The 21,864-nt window shown below is 37.7% G+C and overlaps 1 protein-coding gene across 1 annotated transcript; it reads right to left on the bottom strand.

Annotated features, from left to right (window-relative positions):
* Positions 1–11: 11 nt before the first annotated feature.
* LOC150087543 (uncharacterized) lies at positions 12–21,853 on the bottom strand. Its single transcript, XM_090372527.1, has 15 exons — positions 21,606–21,853; positions 19,635–19,810; positions 19,322–19,546; positions 19,116–19,247; positions 18,766–19,022; positions 18,368–18,446; positions 13,225–13,257; positions 9,942–10,059; positions 9,597–9,772; positions 9,265–9,486; positions 8,955–9,089; positions 8,586–8,839; positions 1,621–1,699; positions 1,104–1,218; positions 12–195 (listed from the first exon to the last, which is right to left on the bottom strand). Exons 1-15 carry the CDS (start codon positions 21,851–21,853, stop codon positions 12–14), a joined length of 2,433 nt encoding a protein of 810 aa, XP_090228653.1.
* Positions 21,854–21,864: the final 11 nt, after the last annotated feature.

Here is a 21,864-nt window from a genome sequence, read left to right as displayed (position 1 = left end):
GTAGATTTCCTTCACTTACCTGGAATGATGTTATCCCAAATTATAGTCAAATAATTGTCCCTGTCTGGCCTGGTGTGTTCATGCCATAACCCTACAGCATGCCCTAGCTCGTGGATTATAATACCCACGTATTTACAACCGTCACCTAGATTAACATACTGAACTCCTCCGACCATTCCGATCTGGGAATTGCATCTGCAAGTGAATAACGTTCTTTTAGAAAAAAATGCTTTCTGAAGATGAGGATTACATTGCACTCATATAATAAAAGTCATCAAAAGGATTTAAACAGAAGGTATTTAGAGGGAAAAAAGAACTGTATCATTATAATAGGTTTTAATGATTCCTTGAAACTTTCCTTGCTGTACAACAGCTTATGATTACTGAAAAAGAATTGTCTAGTTTTCTAAATGTGTCCAGTTTTTCGCTCTCTCTATCTGTGGCTAAGTTATTGTGCAAGGTTTATAAAATATCGTGGTTTCTGAAAAATAGGCCATAATTGGATTTAATCAGAAAAGAACTTCTTCGAAAGAGATTTGGACATCCTTCAAAAAGCGGAAAGACGGCCAAACCTTTCAGTTTTACTGAAGTTTGAGAAATAAACTGAGTAGCCAGTTTCTTAGGAACACCTACCTAATAGAGAGAATCACTAGGCGACCTGTACCACTTGTCAAATGTCCAGCGTCCGTGTTCTCCAGGACATTGAACCGGTAGTTTTCCTTCACTTACCTGGAATAACCTAGACTATTTTACTTGAACTGCCATGCTCTAAATATCTATCCTGTATTTCAAATGAGAATGACTAGTAGTATTTGGCTACTAGTTTACATAGCCTGGTACGGATATGTGACAATTCCTTGAGCAGGTCGAATGGACCTTGAGTAATAGAGTGTGCCTAACAAATTGGACATTCGGTGTATATTTCAGGAGATTATGACCACAGTCTTAATCAGAATTGCAAACTTGCATATTTGCAAATATTGGAAATAAAGGCTAAGGGCAAGTGCTGACGCCTTAAAGCCCCATTTCCTTGGTACAAATACAAATAAGCTTCTTTCCTCTAAATCAGGAATACTCTTCAAAATCTTAAAATCTTCTCTTACCCTTCTCCTTCCCTTATTTGGATGTAATTGGTGTCAGCATTGGTTTTCTGTCTGAATCTAACACAAGTGTGTTGATGGTACACAGCCATCGCTGGTAAGATAACATTTTGGTATTCTGAAAAAAAAAAAAAAATAATAATAAGTTGGATTTTAGAATTAATATTTAAAAAATTATTCAATCAATTGTTAATCACGAACAATTTAAATTAGATGGTTCAATTTTATTATTAACTGTAAAAATAATTTAATTTTAAATGATTTGAAATTTGTTTAAATTAATTATTATTTCATTATTATCAATTAATAATTAATTTAATAATGTATTTTAATTCTTATTTTATTAATAATTCGTAAAATTAATTTTAATAATTCAAATTATTTTATTAATAAATTTTAATTCTCATTTTATTATTAATTTTTTAATTAATTTTAATTCTCATTTTATTATTAATTAATTTTAATTAATTTAAAATTAATAAAATTTTTAGGCTTATGTGCAGGGAGTGTTCGAACTTACGCTGGAGGGAAGAGTGAATCTCATAAGGTATTTCTGCACGTGGCCAAAATTTAACCGGGTTGGTCATGGAGTTCCTGTCCTGGAATAAAAGGAAATGATAAATGAAATGAAATAATCAACAGACAATATAAAATTAAATTCATATATTAATTTGTTATATTTAGTATGGTTTGATATAATCAAATATAAATTTTTATTTAATTTAAATAATTTTAATTTTTTTATTATTTGATAGTTATAAAAAAGCATGTATAAATTAATAAAACATATAATATATATAAATTAAATATTATATATATTTATAAATTAATAAAATTAAATTACAAATTTTTATATATTTATAATTTATTTTTGTTTCATTAAAATTAATTACTTTATTTATTTATTACTTAATATTTATTATTTTAATTAAAATAAATATTGATGATCTAAATTTATCTAATTTAATTAAAAATTTTCAAATATAATTAAATATAAATATTTATTTAATTACTAATACGCTTAATACTTTTATCTGCTTTAGTGGAGATCTATAAGTTGTTATATAAACAGTGCCAGCCACAAGCATGTTTAACCGGTTCTTTGGAAAAGGGGCCCCGCACTAAAATGGTCAAAACAATACCAATGTATTAAATATTATTCTTATTTTAAATTTTTGTTCAGTAAAATATAAAATTATTTAATTATTTCTTAATTACTGTAAATGAAAAATTAAAAATCGCTATTACAAAAACACCTCGTATAAGTTTTGCACAGGACTCCAGGGCCCCCGCAAGTAATTTTTCCACAAAATTTGGGGCCGGCACTGCATGTAAATCGCATTAAACGAGTATTAATGAAATTCTGGTTTGATTGCAAGAGAATTTTATTTAGAATCTTTTATTTTTCGCCATCCTTTTCATGACACCATTTTAATCCATTCACTACAAATTCCTATAGTGGAGTGCCCTCCATAAACCCTTACCTGAAGAGGATCAATTCCGAGAATATCACCCTCAAATAGTTCTGAAAATAAACAAAATAATTTCCATTACCAATTCAAAACAGTCCTGCAACAGCCTTGAATTAAACTTAGTTAAAAATGTAAAAAAGGTTGAACTCAACTTTCGGAAGCTTTGACGTTATTTTTGACTTGGAGCATTTTCTGAAAAGAAAGACATACCTGGATTCTCCATTGGATGGTCTTGCCCTAAAACATAAAAATAAATAAACATTCCAACCTCCTCCAGCCTTCATAATTGAACATTAAGTTAATATCAAATTTTAAGAGGTACAAACCAGAGTATGTATCGATGAATGGTTTACCTTGTTCAGAGCAAAGTGCAGTGGCTAAAACACTAACCCAGAAGAATATCGTGGCGACCATCTTGGAGTAGTGAGTACAAAGGTGGGGTTTTTCTGTTTTATAACCTCCTCCGTTCTGAACCGTGGGAAATTTCGCAGGTGAACGCTATCTCTTCATCAGATAATCTTATCGTGAAAACAGAGAAGAAATGGAGAAAACATAAGTTACCAAAATTCATACACTTCTTAAAAGTTTGCAAGCCCTGGTGTAACCTCAGTGCTAAGGACCAAATATTATCATTGAGTTAATTGCCAGATCTGTCCAGTGACTTCTGTGTATTTAAAAAACTCAAGGAACACCTTCTAGGACAGAAATATAAATCACATGTGTACAGCTGGTAATATACTCACTGGCCAAAAAATTAGAAACATTTTGCAATTGGCATAATAGATAAATGTACGTGTACAAATTTAAGTTGTCACATGATAAATACTGTACAATTTTCTGAGGCTTCTTAGTAGATTTGGTCATGGGGAGAACAGAGGATCTTTTTGATATTCACCAAATCGTTGGAACTCATTTAGCAAGTGAAAGTGCGGCATGAACGCCATGCATCCATATTGTCTCATGTCCACCACTCAAGCGATTGGAGTTGGTTTATGTGGAAAAGGGGTTCTGTTAGCTCGAACCGCTCATGCTCTTAAAAGATGGTGTTACCTCCAATGAATATTCTTCTGTCGTATCTGACCAACTTCACCCTGCAATGCTCCATTTTCATTTTTACCTGGATTGTGATGGATGAGTGGCTCGAGGAACATTCTCTATATATCCAACGTCTACTCTGGCCTCCTGATTCTGTAGATCTGGATTCAATTGGGAATGTCTGGATTAATACAGCAGATGACAAATATCCTGATGGAAGAATGGTCAAATCTGGAGGTAGACTCTCTCAGACACTTAGCGGAATCAATGGTGCCACGTGTACAAGGTGAACTGTGGAAAAGTGGCTCCTAGGTACCGAATAAATGTTTCCGATTTTTTTTTTTTGCCATTGAGTCAAAGATCACACTTTTTAAAAGCGAATTCAATTTAGTCGGAAAACCTGTTAGAAGATGAGGAAAACAACTAACTTATTTTATCCTACTTCCGCATACTTCGGCATTCTATACTTGGTGATCTTAAATACGAAATCTTAAACTGGCGCTGTTGCATAGTTTTAGGAAGATTTAATATGGAGATAGATTTCAGTGAAGAGTTAGCAAATCTCGAATGAATCAGAAATGCAGATTTTGATTTAAATGACGTGATCTCTGATTGTGCGTTTGTAAAGTCTGTAAACGAACAATCAGAGATCAACTCTCTATGGGTTGAAACACGCATTATTAATTAATTAAAAGTAACCCACTGTTAGTTTTATTATTTTAAGATACAATAAAAATGACCCCTTGTAATCATAATCATATTCTGGTTCTTTAATAAACTTCTTAATGGTGTTCCAAATCTATTATCATTAATAAATTTTAATTTTCTACTCTGAAAAGTACTTGCCACCTCCCACTGTCCACTATGAAACGTTGAAATTCTGGATTATTCTCGTGATACACGCCATCTCACATGGTTAGAGGCCTTTCATATAACAACAGCGGGTTCCACCATTAATCGTAATGGGGGACCCGCGTTCACATTATTATCGAGGACACTGCTTTATACCATGATGTTAGGTGGCAAGTTAGCAATAGACCTGCTGGACATTACAACAGTAATGGAGTCCGAGGATTAACGTCTTCTGTTTCTCTTCCTCTCACTACACTCGATGCACATTGTTCGCGCATGCGTGGGATTTTCCTTTGAAGTATATATTTGGTATCTTTATACCAGGTCTGGAGCTGCTGTTGTTTGGTGACCCAGCGTAGTGAATTCCTCTTTAGATTGTACTGCATACATTACTGATATGACATTACTGATGCATGTGATAAACCAGAACAGTGTTCTGGTATGTTTAGCTTCATTCCAAACCCTATTATTATTATTTATTTAAAGTGTATGGCATTATCCATACTATGGATTTGACTCTATTTTGGATCTCATTGGTGAGTAAGTAAGCAATGTAAAGACCTAAACAACCCAGTAATGAAATATACCCACAGTATGTGAGATGCAAGATGGCAGTAGCATTAGTAGAGGCATATGATGCAAGAAAGCAAGCTTATGCAATATCAGCCAATATAATCAAAGAGCCAATATCACCCCTCCATTCATTTCAAATGCCTGTCCACCTCAAGCTTAATTTATTTAGGCTATCAACTTTCACAACAAACGATGGAAGTCTGTTCCATCAATGAACCACCCGCACATCCATTCTACAACCTTGAATGTGGTACAATCCAATATGTCATTCTGGGATTACTACTGCCCATGTCCAGCATCTTGTATTTATCAATGTTAAATCTCAATTGCCTCTTCTCTACCCATCTCTATCCAAAGTTTCTAGGTCTTCTTGCAGTAGTATGCCCTAATTCCTGTCATTAACCACATTACCAATCTTTGTATCATCTAAAGACTTAGAGAATAAGCCTGCTATGCCTTCATCAATATCATTCATAAATACTGAGAAGAGTATGGGATTCAGCACAGAACCCAAAGGGACTCTAATAACAAAGACAATCCAAGAGAAGCAGTGTCCATCAATAACATCCAAGAGAAGCAGTGTCCATCTATAACCCCCTGAACCAGGATACAAAGAGATGGTTGAATGGTCTTCTACTGTGTATAGCAGTCTTTCATGAGAAATAGTGTGTCCGAAAAAGCTCTACTGAAATCAAAGTATATGATGTCAAAATCATTTTTTTTTCATTTTTCAGTATTGTATATAAAATTTCTTAGATTCAGTTATGAAAAATTTTAGAGCCCATTACACTGATGGGCAAAAGTTAAGGTATAGATGAGTTTGCACACATCCCTTTTGTAAATTATACTGAAATTGTTCTCATAGATCAAGTAACTGATACACATGGGCACATCATCCCAATGTGCAAAACAGAAATATTTCTCAAATTCATTTGGCAATGGGAATCAAAGAAAGGCTTTTTACAAAGTTTGAAAAGCAGCACTGCTCTACCAAGAGGGTGGAGGTAGCTGCCAAAATCTGTAATGTTGGATATCATACCATGCTTCTTTGTTATATTGAGGTGTTGGTGGACTGGACATCAACCATTCTAAATTTTATCAACATGGATATGTTATGTCAATCATGAATAGGTCTGGTTGTTCAGAACGTGCTAAAGGAGCAAAGAGCATGAGGTATCAGTGTGTTATATTTATAAACAGCAAATATTCATCACTCAATTTGCCTGTTTGAAGGATAAACAAGTTATGTAAATTAAATTCTGTGAAAATAAAACTAATCTGTCTTTAGGCATGCCAGCAAATATGTAAATGACTTTTTGCAGTGGTTCCCAACCAGTGTGCCCTGCGTGTTGATGTGCCACAACCTTTTTGAAGTGTGCTGCGAGATTAGGGAAGACTTCATTGAGTTCAATGGGAATCACTATTTGGGTCTGCCATGAAAATGCATCTTTTAACTTCAAGTGTGACTTAGGTGGCAAACTATTCAAAACCACTAGATTCCCAGTGGATGGATTTTCGTGAAATAAATTTTGTTTCAATCTTTTAAAAAGCTTTGTTCAATTTCAGGAAAATCCATCTTTATTTCTTTTTTACATGCCACCAACAATGCATGCTACCAAAATGACTTAAATTTACTGCTTTTCCTATTGGTTTGACTTTCGATTATTTTCACGAATTGCTTTGTTACCGAATACTGTATGTTTGAACATAAAAAGTTAAAATAGTTAAAAAAAAAACATTTTCTTTTAATTTTAAAATAATAGTCTTAAGTTAACAAAACCTAAAGGCTTTGTTAATGATAAAAATAATAAATAAATCTACAGCAAGTGTCAAAACCACTGCAGGATAGAAGCCTCCTCAACAAGTCATGTGGATGGAATGGTCAATAATCTGCCATGCTGGTCCACTGCAATGTTGACAGATCAACCTTATTTGGTAGTCAAGTCAAAACCCTGAATCCCGGTCTATTCAAAGAGAGTGCGCTTATGTACTACCGCTCGGCTACGGAGATCTTTTGATATCCTTGATTAGGTGATCTAATTGCACTTGTTGGTCACAAACGGCACCATGATCGCTGAGAAGAGAACGCCAGACAGGACCCCCTCTTGAGGCACACCGGCAGTTATGTGACGCGTGAAGATATTTATTCCGATCTTTAGAACAAGGGTCCTCTTGGATAGGAGAGATTCTAGGAACCCAGAGAACATCACCGCGAAAATTGAAGTAGTTTTCTAAGAGACATCCATTTCGCATCAAATGCGAAATGGATGTCAAGATATATAACTGACAATTCCTGTCATCATCAATAACCCTTATTGTACATGTGGAGAAATTGAAGATTGGGACCATCTTCTTTATAACTGCCCAATTTATGACGATATTCGAGGAACACTGTACACCAGACTCCAACACATACGTCAAGGGTAGGAGCACCTGCCCTTACGAACAACACTAAAATTACTAACGGAGTACGCACAGAACCTCTTTGCTAGGCGCAGGACTCTACAACCAACTCAAGCTAGGGATACAAACCTGTGAGGGACTTGCTCAAATTGGAAATAAAAAATCTCTACTTGACCGTTTTACCAGCATCGACTTCCTAACCTTGGAACATCCAGGGTAGGATTACCTGCTAACTCACCCACCAGGAGAAAAGGGGGAGGGGATAACTCGAGAAGAGTAGAAAAGCCACTCAGCGAGAGTGCTGGGCGTGGCTTATATTTTGTGGTGGAGTGGTCAAGACCACTAGAGCCTATCTACCCAATAAAATGAAATGTGTGCAAATGGATCGTGACATATTTGCGCAAAAAGTATTCATCTGGAGTTTTGTTTTAACCTCTTTACTCACCGGGCCTTGCCCCTAGTGATTTCATCTTTTCTTACACCACAGAAAGAGGCCCTCGGAGGAAGTCACATCTCGCCATCTGAAAGGGTCCGGATGACACTTGAATGCACTGATGCACCAAATAAATGAAACAACACAATGAGGGGAAAAATGTTTTATTTATTAATAAAATCACAGTTGGTCGACATTTAGCAGGGGTTGGGAGACAACTTAAAATCGTCGATGGCTATGGCACCAGGACGCCCAGGATTTCCATAAGCGTAGAAAAAGAACTGAAAGAGAAGAAAGAAATTTTAAAAATGAGGATACTACGTACACTCACTAGCTAAAAAATTAGTTCTGCAATTAGCGATTACAGATAATTAAAGTTACTGTATACAAATGTAAGTTGTCACATGGTATGATTACACGTTTCTTGGTGAGATAAATATCCTGATAGAAGAATGGTCAAATCTGGAGCTAGACAACACTTCTCTCAGAAGACACCTAGTGCTCATTCAATAAATTTGAATAACTTATTCTAAGTACGTTGTTAGTAAAGAAACAGGCATTGCCCTTCCATGAAGGAAATTTTTTTCTAACTAGTGCATATCCATTAACTTAACTTATTTTTTAAGACAACTGAAGATTATTTTTTAAGTAGCAAACCGCACAATTATAGTCATATATAAACTTCACGAAAGTTAATCCGATTGCTATGAATCTTACCCTAATTCTGTCTTCTTGCAGAGTCAGATCCACACTGATATCCTGCCACTCTCCAGACTTTTCTTTGTAGGTTAGGACTTTTTCCGATCTCTTTTCTCCCAGGCTGTCGATCACAAGTCTTTGGGCTCCAGCTCCATCTAGAAACACCGTCAGATACAAACACGCTTGTCTTGGCCGTTGTACGTAATACATTGGAGACTTTAAACCAGCAATTCCCTCCTCCATGGTCTCTGTGTCAACGCGCATCAAATATCCTATACAGACGATTAAAATTTTAAAAAAGAAATGAATTCTAGACCGACAATGAACAACATTATTGTATGTAGTTTTGGACAAGTGGTATGCATTACTTGGAATCACAAATCATACCTTTTCTGTCCCCAAGGGCCACTTCTCCCCATTTCCATTCGTCGTCCCAATCTTCGTCAGGTTGAAAGTTACATTCGTCGTCTTCAAAATCGCATGTGATGTCTGGCATTGGCATCGGAGAAGGGCGCACATTACCTGTGGGGAGAACATTTTTATTTTTAACTTTGAACTTTTCTAGCAAGGTCTGGCTCACCAAAGAAGACAATTATGAACTATTAGAAAGAAGGCGAGGAGTTAATAAACTTCTTTCCCTCCAGGAATCGATACAAAAGGAAGCAGAAGGAAGGGAAGAATAGAGGGACTCACTTACCAAAACATTCATAGAGTTTGTTAATACGTCTGATATCGCTAGCACTGAAACCTGGTTTTTCCCAGACTGGAATCAACTTCACTCCCGATTTTGCTGCCATTGTCATCGAACTTTCATCTTTGGAGAAGGCGTAGTTGTCGTAGAGCATTATGGATTCGTAATCGAAGGGCTCAAGAAGATTATTTCCCCATGGAGGAATCTTTTCGAAGTTGAATTCCATTTCTGAATAGAATTGAATTATTAAATTGGCTTTATAATTTCATTCTTTAAAATACACTGAGTATTTTAAATATTCAATATAAATAAGTATTTATAGTGAAAATTTCGCTAACTTTTCTCTATATTATTCCAATATATATCGAGGTATTGATCGCGGTCAGATCGACTTTGTTCGTGCCAAAATCCAATGGCATGTCCCAATTCGTGCATAACAACCAGAGTGTCTTGACATCCATCATCTATGGAAACGACTTGTTCGCCTCCTTGCATCCCCACTGGCGAGTTGCACCTAAGCAAAAGATTTTCAATCATTAAGATTTAAATTCGAAAAACCAGCCATCGGAAATTCTAATTTCCAATCAAGCCTTCTTCACTTCCATTGAGGGATTGCTTATATATATTGCTTATATTTAATTGAAATCACTTTCAAAGGAGGAGAAAATCTTGGTTGGACTTACCCTGCCACTGGCTTTAATACAATATAATTTTGGTCTCCAGCTTCCTTAGGACGGAATTTAATACAGGTAGCTTTGTGGTAATTTTCAAAAGCATCTTCTATACGTTTGAGATAACGGGCTGTTTACAAAAACAACAAACATCGTGCATAAATTTAAATATTCGGCTGATTAACTTCATATTCGTTTAAGACATTTTAATAAAATATTTAATATAAGTCGCCCTCTTATACATATTAATATATGGCTTCTTTTTAATACTTAGAACAATATTTAAATTTTAAATGTTGGTGTTAGGGGTCCAGAAGGTCCAGGAGGTACAGAAGGATGGGTGGATCTTAATTTCTATAAGTTTATTGTTGCTATGTTCTTGCAATATATTTTTCCATTGGGAGTAGCAGATGTTCCGTATAATTTATTGGTTGTTTAGCTGCCTGATCTGCGTTTTCATTTCCAAGTATTGCACAATGCGCTGGGATCCAACAGAATACCACTCTATGTTGTTTGTCTTGTAGCCGGATCAGTTTAGATCTGATTTGTTTCAGCAGTGGATGGTAATTGTGTGTTTCATCTTGCAATGATTTGATAGAGCTTAAAGAATCGGTATAGATGATATGCTGTGCGTTGGTTTGAGAACCTGGTGATAAAGAGCTAGGTAGATGAAAGCAGGCAAGACTGCAGCTTCACCTACTGTCTTGTCTGATTTCGAACCATCAGTGTGTATCTGATTATAATCAGCATAACCACTGGTGTGGATAGCATAAAGTTGTCTTGTGTTCAAGCTTGCAGCAGAATTCTTACCCCACTGACTGAAATAACTATCACGTTTAACCATAATTGCAGCCTATGGAGGATTAGGGAGGAGCACATCTCGATAGTTTTTTTCGATATGTAGATTCCACTCTGAAGAGATCTCATGGAGTCTGATGCCTGCGCGTTTATTGAAATGCGGCTTATTTTTATGGTGTCCATTGAGGACACCATAAAAATAAGTAGTAGTCTATTGAGGCTGGAAGAGATGTGGCCAAATGGGATGAGTTGGCAGGCTCCAAACTTTGGTTGCATAGTTTACTAATAAAATTTTCCTTCTGAAATGTAATGGTGGTTCTAAGCTTTTATAAGGGTCCTAACGCAATTCTGAGAGCGTTGTGCTGGATAGGTTCAAGTCATGCTAGTGCACTCTTCTGGCAGAGTCATAGACTGGAGATCCACAGTCCAGACGCTATCTGATTAAAGCCCTATAAAGACTGAGAGGGCTAACACTATCAGTACCTCAGTTTTTGGCAGATAGTGCTCTAAGAATGGCTACTGTCTTTTGTTTTGATAGACGATAGCCATTGGAGTAATTCCATTGATTGTCATTTGAAGTTGTCTTTCTATATATATATATATATATCTAAAAAAGATATATTTGTACTGAATTCGGACGGTCATTGGTTAGTTGATTAAGTCTTAGAGCAAAGAGAGTGGAGCTTGGTACCGATCCCTGGGGTACTCCTTCTTGTGTATAATGCTTGGAAAGAGTATTTTGATATCGTACTTGGAAGGATCGACGTTGTACAAAGTTTTGAATAGAGAGGGGAAGGTCCCCTCGAAGTTCTAGCTTATAAAGATCCTGCAGGATTCCACAACGCCAAGTACAGTCAAGGGCTCTTTTCTATATCCAGTTTCACCATAACCATATATATTTTTTAACTATTGCATTACGAATGTTAGATTCTATTTTGATCATAAGGACAAGAAAGATCTGTGCTTGCGAAAACCAAGAGTTCTCGCAAGAGAACTTCAAGAGTTTTCGCAAGATGGTTGGAAAACGATATTGGGCGATAATTCCAAGGATATGAAGAGTCTTTACCTGGGCTACAATTATTGAATGACTGCAAGACCTCGGATAAACATTTTCAAGAAAAATACGGTTGTAGTAGTTTAGTAAGCCTCCTAAGTTTGCTTCCTTCACGTTTCGTAACATTGAGTTGAAAATTCCGTTGGGACCAGTTGCACAATCGTGAGATTTGCCTATGGATTGTTTCAGTTCTGATAACCTGTATGATACTTGATGAAAATTAATTTTGCATTGCTCAGCTTTGAGATTTAGTTTTCTTAAAAGTTGAGCTGTATTTTGCCACTGCTGACACATGAGCAAATGATTCTCCTAGGATGTTCGCGATATCTTGTGGAGAGGATAATTAATTCACATTCCACTAGATAATTGGAGAGTGAGCTGGTGGAAACATTATTGAGCAGTCTTGGGCTAAACTAAAATCAAACAAAGCGAAAATCGTACAGGATGGAACGAATGTAAACAAGGCTATTTGAAGTGTCAAAACCGAAACAAAAATATTTAGTATTGGTAATTGAATTGCAGGATATAATAATTATTTTAAGTAATTAACTGCTGAATAAGAATATACGTACATAAAACGGGATGTATGACGTAGGGCACCTCCTTATTAGGCCAAAGCTTGGCTTCATTGGTAATGGCGTTCCTGTCCTTAAAAAATAAATAAATTATAATGAGTCATGAGGTCTAGAAATATCTTTGCTTGTCAAAACAGTGAATAATCAGTCGTTTATACAAAGAGGCTTTGTTTTTCGTTGTTTGATCATAAAGATACATGAAAAAGATTTTTTTTTGGGTGTGTTGCTGCTGCTCTTGGAATACAAGGGTTTCAATTGGCAAGGGCATCCACAGGACAAGGACATGAAGGATGCTTTGCCACATACCAAACTTCCTAAGATCATCAAGGTCCTATTAGGAAATGAGGTACCTGGTGCATTCGCTCGTTAATGTACCAAACATTTCCCACGTGATTTTCTATGAACTTGTGGGTTTACAGAAGTCAAAATTCAACTTCCATGCGAATAACAAAATGATACTCACCGAAAGAGGGTCAATTCCAGCAATGTCCCCTTCGAAAAACGCTGCAGAAGAAAATAATACAAATTTATTTTATGTGCAATGTGGCAATGTATCCTTTAAATTTTATATAAAATCTACAGGATTTCGAATAATACATAATTTATATAATAATAATTTTATTTATTTATAATTTAAACATAATTTTAAGTAATTAAATATATATTAATAATATTATGTAATATGACTTCGTTTTAATTAAATTATTATTTAATAATTAAACCTTTATTTTAATTGGAATTTTTAAATTTTCAAAACAAATTTGAGAGGAAATTTTGAAACTGATTTAGAGAGATAGAATAACTGAACGTTCGTTTTCTTTGTGAACAGATTAGGCTGTTGATTAAATAACTACACCAGTAAGCTTACCAGGATTCTCTAGCAGCGACCGTAACCGTTTACCTGCAACGAAACAAAAAAAACAAATCGTGTTTATCATATCTCAAGATGGCGGCTGTCACTCAAAAACATAAAGAAACTCACTAAGATCCATAGAAAATAGAAAAACTAACTGTTTGGTACATTGCTAGCAGCGATGAGGGACACGATGACACAGAACACCCCAACGATTGATTCCATCTGGAAAGCTGGAATTTCACTGAACTGTGAATATTTTGACAAAATGGTGATGAAAATTCTGCATTGATAATGGGATTTATTATCACCTGCAGGAATAGATATCCATTATCTCTCGTTGTTGGAAGATGCACGTGAACTTCCAGATGTCCAAGTCTAGCTGCAGAGTGTGAAGTACATATTTGTGCAAACACCAGTACCGAGACCGATGTTTTCTAGACTACATTCAAGTGGTTAAACCTGAAGAGAATTCTGGAATGTCTCTTTGGAAAAAAGAGACATTCCATTTGTTTACGTGCTAGGGCCATAAGGGGTCGGTTGGCGTAAAAAATTGCTATTTAAACTCGCTAAGACATGAAAAAAGCCTCATAAAAATTACTGGTCTTGACGGATTCGAGTCGAAGCCTTTACCAAACGGTGTGGGAGTTAAGTTGCCATGTTAGCTGTGATATTACGCTTCTTTAGAAAAGGTCAGATGACACTAGACCAGATTTCTTGATGGATGATGGAGAAGTACAAATCAAAATTCAACTTCCATTCGAATCAATAAAGGCACGAAACCAACAACCACATTGCTATCGTTTTCTTTATCAAATTCTTGAAAGTATTTGTATGAGGCTTTTTCATGTCTTAGCGAGTCTGAAAGCAAATTTTCCCACGTCTATCCTTTATCCTGCATCCACCATTTTCCAATCCGGTCTCCTCGCAGATCACGGTGTCAAACACTGCAGTTTTCACTCAAGTCTTTCGTGGTATGAGTACACTTTTGTGTCCTTCAGTAATCTGGTTGCTCTTCCCTGCACCCGTTCCAACAGATCCCACATCGTTCCTAAAATGAGGTTTACAAACCTTTTGCAGTATTCCAGTTGTGCAATAACCATTGCCTTATACAGCGGAATAATTACCACCTTGTTCATGCTGGCTAAACACCTGTATATCATTGACAAAATCTCAAGAACTATTGTGGCAGCCCTTCTGCCCCCCCCCCCCCCCCTTTATGGTCCTAGCCACTGAAATCTCAGGAAATTAGATGGCAGGATCTGCCAGAGTAAATATCTAAATACTGGTGTACCTGGTCTGCCTCCGCAAGGTATAGTGTGGGCAACGGTGGGTCCCATTAAGGGACCAATGGCTAAAAGGCCAGGTGAACAACGGTATAAAACATTACACACCATAATATCCATACACTTTTAAACCTCTGGCCTCTACAGTGTTCTGTATCACACCACAATGTATACTACGAGGAGATGGGGGGGGGGGCCTGGTGCTGTTAGACCCTAAACACACTATACTGCTTAGAGACCTTCATGTCTTATTGCACGATTACCGCTTGGTCTCTTTCATTCTCTACTATCTTAAGTGCTCGTTATCTGGGATTACTGCTGTCCATACGCAGTACTCTTCATTGGCCAATGATTGAATATTTACAGCGTTTCAAGTAGATTCAGCAAATTTACTTGAAAGGTTTGTGACCATGGATGAGACGGTACATCACTTTGATCCAGAGACAAAGGAGCAATGCAAACAGTGAGAACACAGCGCTTCTTGCCTCCCTTTCCCTCTAAAGAATGTCAAGCTGGCTCCTTCTGTTGGCAAGGAAATGGCATCGGTTTTTTGGGATGCTATAGGAATGTTGCTAGTAGATTGCCTTCAGAAAGGAAATATTCACAATTATGCAGACCTTTTCAGGCGTTTGCCTAAAAACAAGAAACACAAACGCCGAGGAAAATCCAGAAAGGGAGTCTTCTTCCACCAGGAACAACGCAACTGCACTCAAGTCTCTCATTGCCCTGAATGAATGCAACTTTTAAATCTTAAACCATCTCGCATATTCACCAGATCTGGTACCATCGGACTTTCACCTATTTCCTTACTTCAAAAAGCACCTGGAAATGGCAAATTTTATTGCAGGTGCATTGATTCGCAGCTGGAATCAACTCATTACAGCGACGATTGCAAAAGTAAATCTGTTTTCTCTTGTAAAATACCACAGAAAACAGGAAACGCTTATTATATAATTTTTTTAATAATTTACCCAAGTAACTGAATCTATGTTAATTATTTTAACATATTCATTTAATTATTTTCTTTGATTTCGTATGATTCATAAAATTTTTCTTTGCGCACCATAGAAATCATCACGTTCTAATTCTTTTGAAAACTTCTCGTAATACTCTTCTTTCATTTCAAATAGAAATCGATCTCCACCTTACATTGCAGCACATTATGTAAAATATTCATAACTATAAAAGTACAGGTTGCCACCACATCACTCATTGCTATTTTTTGGTTGTTCAGTGGGACAGCCACATCTCCACTACTCACGATGGCAAGTCATCGTCGTTTAGATGATTCTTTGAGATGGTGGGCTGTTGGACGACTCGAAGATGGGCAGTCCCTGGCGGTGGTGCCACATTGGCTTAATGTGCCATGCAGTGCAGTCTCGGCATTATGGAAGCAATTTCAAGAGACAGTAACCATTACAAGAAGAGCTGGCCAAGGCCGCTCGAGGGTTATGTAGGTTGCTGTGGCTACAGGTGAAAACATTTCCAACAGGACTCCGTTAAGAAAGCTCAATTCAAGTCGACTCTGCGCAAGGAAGCCGATGGGTTGTATCCCATTAACACTAAACCACCGCAGAGCTCGTCGGAACGGGTGCCATGAATATGTGACTTGGAGCCCCTGACAAATGGGGGTACAGTCTGTTGTCTGATGAGTCCCGTTTTATCATACTGATTCTGTACTTCATATCATCTAGAGACAACGAGGAATGCGGTACCATCTCTACAACATCATAGAAAGGGACATTTACGGTGGAAGTGGTGTTCTCGTGTGGGACCGAATAATGATCAATGGCAGCACCTCTCTTCATGTTTTTGATAGGGTTATCATAACTGCACAGAGGTACCGAGAACAGATCCTTGAATCCTATGTGCCACTTTTTAAGTGTGCGGCTGACCCAGATTTTCTTTTCATGCACAACAACGCCACCACATAGAGCTCAAGGGGTGGAGAAATATCTTGAAAGTGAAGATATCCAACCACTGCAGTGCCCGGCACGATCACCACACTTTAATTCGATCGAACATGCGTTGGACGCCCTTAGGCGTTTCATTGCAGCTTGGACTTTACCGCACCAAGTTGGCCTTCGGCCAACTACTTGGTCACTTGGTGCTGTAAAGTCTACGCTGGTGGAAGAATGGGACACCTTTATATCGAGCATGGTTCGCCGCTGTCAGGCCTGTTTAGCCGTTGGAGTGGATGTCGACCAGGCCAAGGCTATTCGTTACTTTAAAACCTTCCTCACATCTTATTATGGATTAAAAATATTTATTTAGCTTATCAGCAGCAAGTTCAGGATAACCGATAAGGTTGATTCCTTTCCTCTTACTAAGTTAATCGAAGAATTCCTTTCCGTTCTTCTTAAGTAAGAACTTCTAACAATCTTCTATAGCATGCCTAACCCGCCTCAGTAACTTTATTACAGACTAATTTCATTTTTTTGTGGGACAGGTCCTTAAATGAATTGACAGCCTCGGTGGGCAGTGAAGAGTTCATAATGGAGGATAATCGAACTTTGTTACAAGATCCTAACTCAAGACATAAACATCTCTTCCAGAAGGCACCCTTTGGAACATCCCCTAATGTCTGTTAATTTATTTTGAGAGTAAATGGAATGTTTTTAAGTTCATCTGTGAACCTTAATTTCAATAGTGGCCATCTTGTTTCAAGATGGCGGTTAAAAATAAACATAATGCAAAACACCTTGGACCCCAGCGCGTTCGCAAGTATTGTAAAATTAATTTTAGATTTTACTGTAAATACAAAAGTGATCATCACATTGCCACCTTCACCGAAGAGTTCTTTGAACATACGCCACGCCCCGTACCAGTATGGGCAGAATTCACTTAGATTCTTTCATTAGTGTGTTTTACCTTACTGCATTGAAGGGTGATCATCTCATTTTGCATCCATTTCTCTGACACCGGAAGTGAAGTCAGGTATATTTAACTTACCCCCACAAATGGTATTTGTGTAAATGTAAGGGCGTAATAATTCACATCTGCGCCTCAGTCGGCGAATGTGTTCTGTGGACATCCATCGACACCATTGCCTTCATAGTGGAAGTCGATAAGTTGTTCAGCAACGCCAACAGACTGGACAGTACCTGTAACTGTTTTGATCAATGTATTTTCAACAGCTTATTTTCAAAGAAGCCCACATTATATCGCAGGATTTGTAGATACATCTAGGCTTGAGCAATCTGCCATTTCTTTTATTAAATATAAATATTACATAGCATAAGGCCAAATTGCCAATAAATTTACATAGCAATTAGAAACCAAAACGTAAACATAAAACTCCATTTGGTGGAAAAGGTTGTCGTGGTTAGAGAGAGGGTGCAATTGAATATATTTCTGGGAGTCCTCCATTGTTTTCCCTGAAGTACGGTCCACTGCTCAGCACAAAAATCATCTTATTTCAGGTCATCTGGTCGCGGAATCACACAAGATCCATTGAGATGCCTGCAGGTCAATGGCACACCCAAGCGATTGGAGAAGCTGTTGGACTTCAACCCTTCGTCGTCACACACCGAATGGAAGATCAAAAATATTCAGTATTTCTCTAGATCAAAGCAGTGGCCATGACTTTAGGTCTCCCCCAGAGAAAACTTCAGTCTTCAACACCCAAAACTAGGGGCTGTCATGAAGGTTTCAGTATACCTGAGTTTCCCTGTAAATGAAGGTTATTTGGTGTCCGGATATTTATGGTAGAGTAGTGTATTATATAATTAACATTGTACATATATCATTTGATATTACACCATATTTTATAACTATCTTCTTCATACATTTTCTTAAGTACAACTTTTTTTTTCTTTGAAATACAGTAATCGTGAAAATAAACAAAATTATTGCTCTTCACTACAGTTTACATCTGGAACCACTGAACTTGAAGTCTTCAATGGCGATGACCCCTGTACCTTCGTCTTCATGCAGAGCAGTGAAGATAAACTGAAAAGTAAACAGTCTGTTACACTTAAAGTACATTCTAGGGGCTGTTTGAAAGTAAGGTAACAGTTAATCAAAGAACAATGGAATGACACATAATGAAGGCACAATGACCAAGAAAGGAGCCTCTGAACTCAATGTGAACTCTTTTGCCTAGATCAAAAGAAATTTATTATTTAAGCTTTATTCTAGAAGAACACTAAACCAAAGAATTTTGTTCCTTTAACTTTAGAAAGCAGTGTATTTAAATGTTTTGCTTTGTAGTGAAAATCTATTATTACTACTCGAGTTTTGCACCTACAGATAAATAAATCGCGCGCACCTGGACTTCGTCATCCTCCAGATCAACGGGTATGGAAATCTTCTGCCAACTGTCCGCGTGTTTTGAATAACGGAGGACATTTTTCTTCCCCCAAGTGTTGCTTGACTGATCCACGAACATACCATACATTCCCTCTCCTTTCAGATACAATTCAAAACTCAGGCAACCCTTACGTGGCCACTGATGGTTGTATTTGGGTGTCTTGATCACAGAGAATTCGTCTCCTTCACCCCTTGATCGGACATGCAGGAAGCTCCCTGAAAAACACAAATCACACAGCTTTTCATACTGAGAAATAAGTTGAATCTTCATATGACTAACACTCGACAGAAAGAAGGAAGAAAGCATACCCGACTTTGAAATAGTTCCTTCACCACGCGTCCAATTGACCTTGTTGTCTCCTTCATTTTCGAATCCGCACATGGAGTCTTCAAAATCGCAAGTGATATCGGGCATCAGTGGAGGATCGGGTCTGACTTCACCTGTAAAATGTAAAAAGTTAAATAAATATTTTTAAATTAAATATTATTGGTTAAAATATTTAAATATAACTTACCAAAGCATCTGTAGAGTTTATTGATTCTTCTGACATCACTAGCACTCAATCCAGGTTTACTTTGGACTTGTATTAATATCCTACCAGATTTTGCATCCATGGTGTGAGATTTATTATCTTTGGAGAAGGCAGTATTGGGATACAGCATCACGGATTCATAATCGAAGTCTTCCCCGAGTAAGTTGTTCCCCCAGTCAGGCAATTTTTCGAAGTTGTGCAACTGATCTACCATTAGAGAAAAAAAGCTTTGAAATTTTGTCTACGTTACTAATATTCTGCACAGGAATATTATTTATAAGATCGCACCACTTACCCGGCTGTACATTTTCCCAATGGATGGTTAGGTATTTGTCTCTGTCGGACCTGTTTTGTTCGTGGTCAAATCCTATGGCGTGTCCTAGTTCGTGCATTACAACTGGGGCAAAATAACACCCCTCACTAAGTATAACTTCTTGTTTTCCACCTCTCATTCCTATTGCCGAACTGCATCTGTGAAAAGAAAGAAGAATATTAGTGGTAAATATACACTGATGTACCAACAGACTTCGTGCGCGGAATGATAATTTAATGGCACAAGGAATCGGTATGTACCTGACATTTCAATGGTGGTGATATGATCTGACAAAAATTTCTGAATCTGGAACGTGACAGGAGAGCTCTGAAAAGAATTGTCCTCTCGGAAGGCAGGTCGACGCTGTCGCAGTACATACAGTTAATTTACAGAAATGCAGGTGGACTGATATTAATGGTAGGATAGTCTCTGTATCTATTAGAATAGTGAAGGAATTCATATCTCCTGAGTTCCATTAAAAGTGGAGGAACTCAGGAGATAGAAATTTAATGGTTTGAAAAGCACTGCTCCGAATCCTTAGAACTGTATGGGAGATCAAGAAAAATACTTTTTCCAAATTAGAATGTAATATCGCTGTGCTAGCAACATTTCTATTTTTAGGAATATTATTAAAAAAAGGAAACCTCTGAGAGAATCAAGAGATGGTACTCCAGGAAGGTAAAAATGAGTTCAAAAAGAAGCAAGAAACAGGCTCTTTATAAACTCCTTTCCAGCAGGCTTGCATTTCAAAAGCGAACTGGTTTTTGAGATCTCGTTTTTGTTATGAATTCATAGCAGGAAATTCAAACAGCAACAATTTAAACAAGCAACAATTTAAACAGCCATGTACTTTTCTCCTCCCTTAATCAGCGAGGGGCCACTTTATTAGGTACACCTTTTCATGAGATTCAGCACTCCTGTAACAGCATCGCGTGTTTGTACTAAACGATTGAACAAACACGTGGTGCTGTTATTGGAGTGCTGGCGAATCCTAATTTCAGGCTTTTCACACTGATGGCAGTTGCAGATTATGGTGAAAACAGCTTGAGTCCATGGACCCATCTGCGAGGAGTCAATAATGCAGACTGGCGTTGCGGTGAATTGAAGCGAAGAGTGTTTTCTGCAAATTGAGCTCGTTATAAACCAGAAGAGCAACATTTAGATGGCACAGGTTCATCCCTTTATCGCTGAAAAACAGATGAGGAAGGCCCATCTGCGAATGGGATCTTCCAGCAGGATAATGCACCACGTCACGAGGCCAGAATTGTAGATAATCGGTTACAGGAAGATGAGGGAAAATGTCGCCTACTGTAGGTATTTCCCCAATCCAATTCGGTGGAGCACCAGAGGGATGAGGTGGAATGAACTCTTCCGACCAGAAATCCACAAATATCCAAATTGTAACATCTATGGGAAGAAATTCAGTCAACATAGATTACACCGTGTGATATGCTTCGACACTTTGTTGAGACCAGTCACAACGAATCCAAGTGTCTGCTGGCTATTAATTGTGCTTAATGAAGTGACCATTCACTATATGTGCACAAACACACGAACATATACACTGAATTTGTTTTGTATTAGCAACACCCACTTGTGTTAGGAATGGACTGGTCCCTGATGCCGGTTCCAAGTCGGGAACGATGGATATAAGATTGCAGTTCGTACGCGTGGGGATCAGTTTCTAAGGGTCTGCGAGGAAGAATGGGTCGTCGTCCAGATCTTTTAACCATTCTGTGGTGTCAGGAGTGCACCGTAACTGGCTCAATTTCGGTCGAACAAACAGCCAAAGGTCAGATTTTCGCATGTGGTCAAGGACACGCTGAGCGTCATATGTCTCGTCTTGTAACAAAGCAGAAACAATAGCAACGCCATTGTATACATAGACTACGCGCCGGCCATTAGCTCGTATAGGCTTGGCAGTCGACAGTCATCGTGGGTACCCATGCTCACTGCGAGACACAAGAAACTGATCCTTGCATGAGGATGTCAGCACCAACACTGCCATTGACATGCGGAAACCTGTCGCCCAGTCGGAGGAATCTCTTTTCCAACTCTATTGTGCTGATGGGCCTATCCGCATTTGGAGAAAAACATGAAGCCATGGCACATAGATCAGCTGTTGGTGCTCGGTAGGCTGGAAGCGGTGGTGTTATGGTTTGGGGCCTGTTTTCATGGTATGTGCTGGATTCTCTGATCATGGTTAATCAGT

This window comes from Mastigoproctus giganteus, chromosome 4, assembly GCF_048544385.1.
Source record: "Mastigoproctus giganteus isolate SK-2022 chromosome 4, ASM4854438v1, whole genome shotgun sequence".
Lineage (NCBI taxonomy): Eukaryota > Metazoa > Arthropoda > Arachnida > Uropygi > Thelyphonidae > Mastigoproctus > Mastigoproctus giganteus.
The sequence above is the reverse complement of the archived record's forward strand: the minus strand, read 5'-3'. Positions and strand labels throughout refer to the sequence as shown.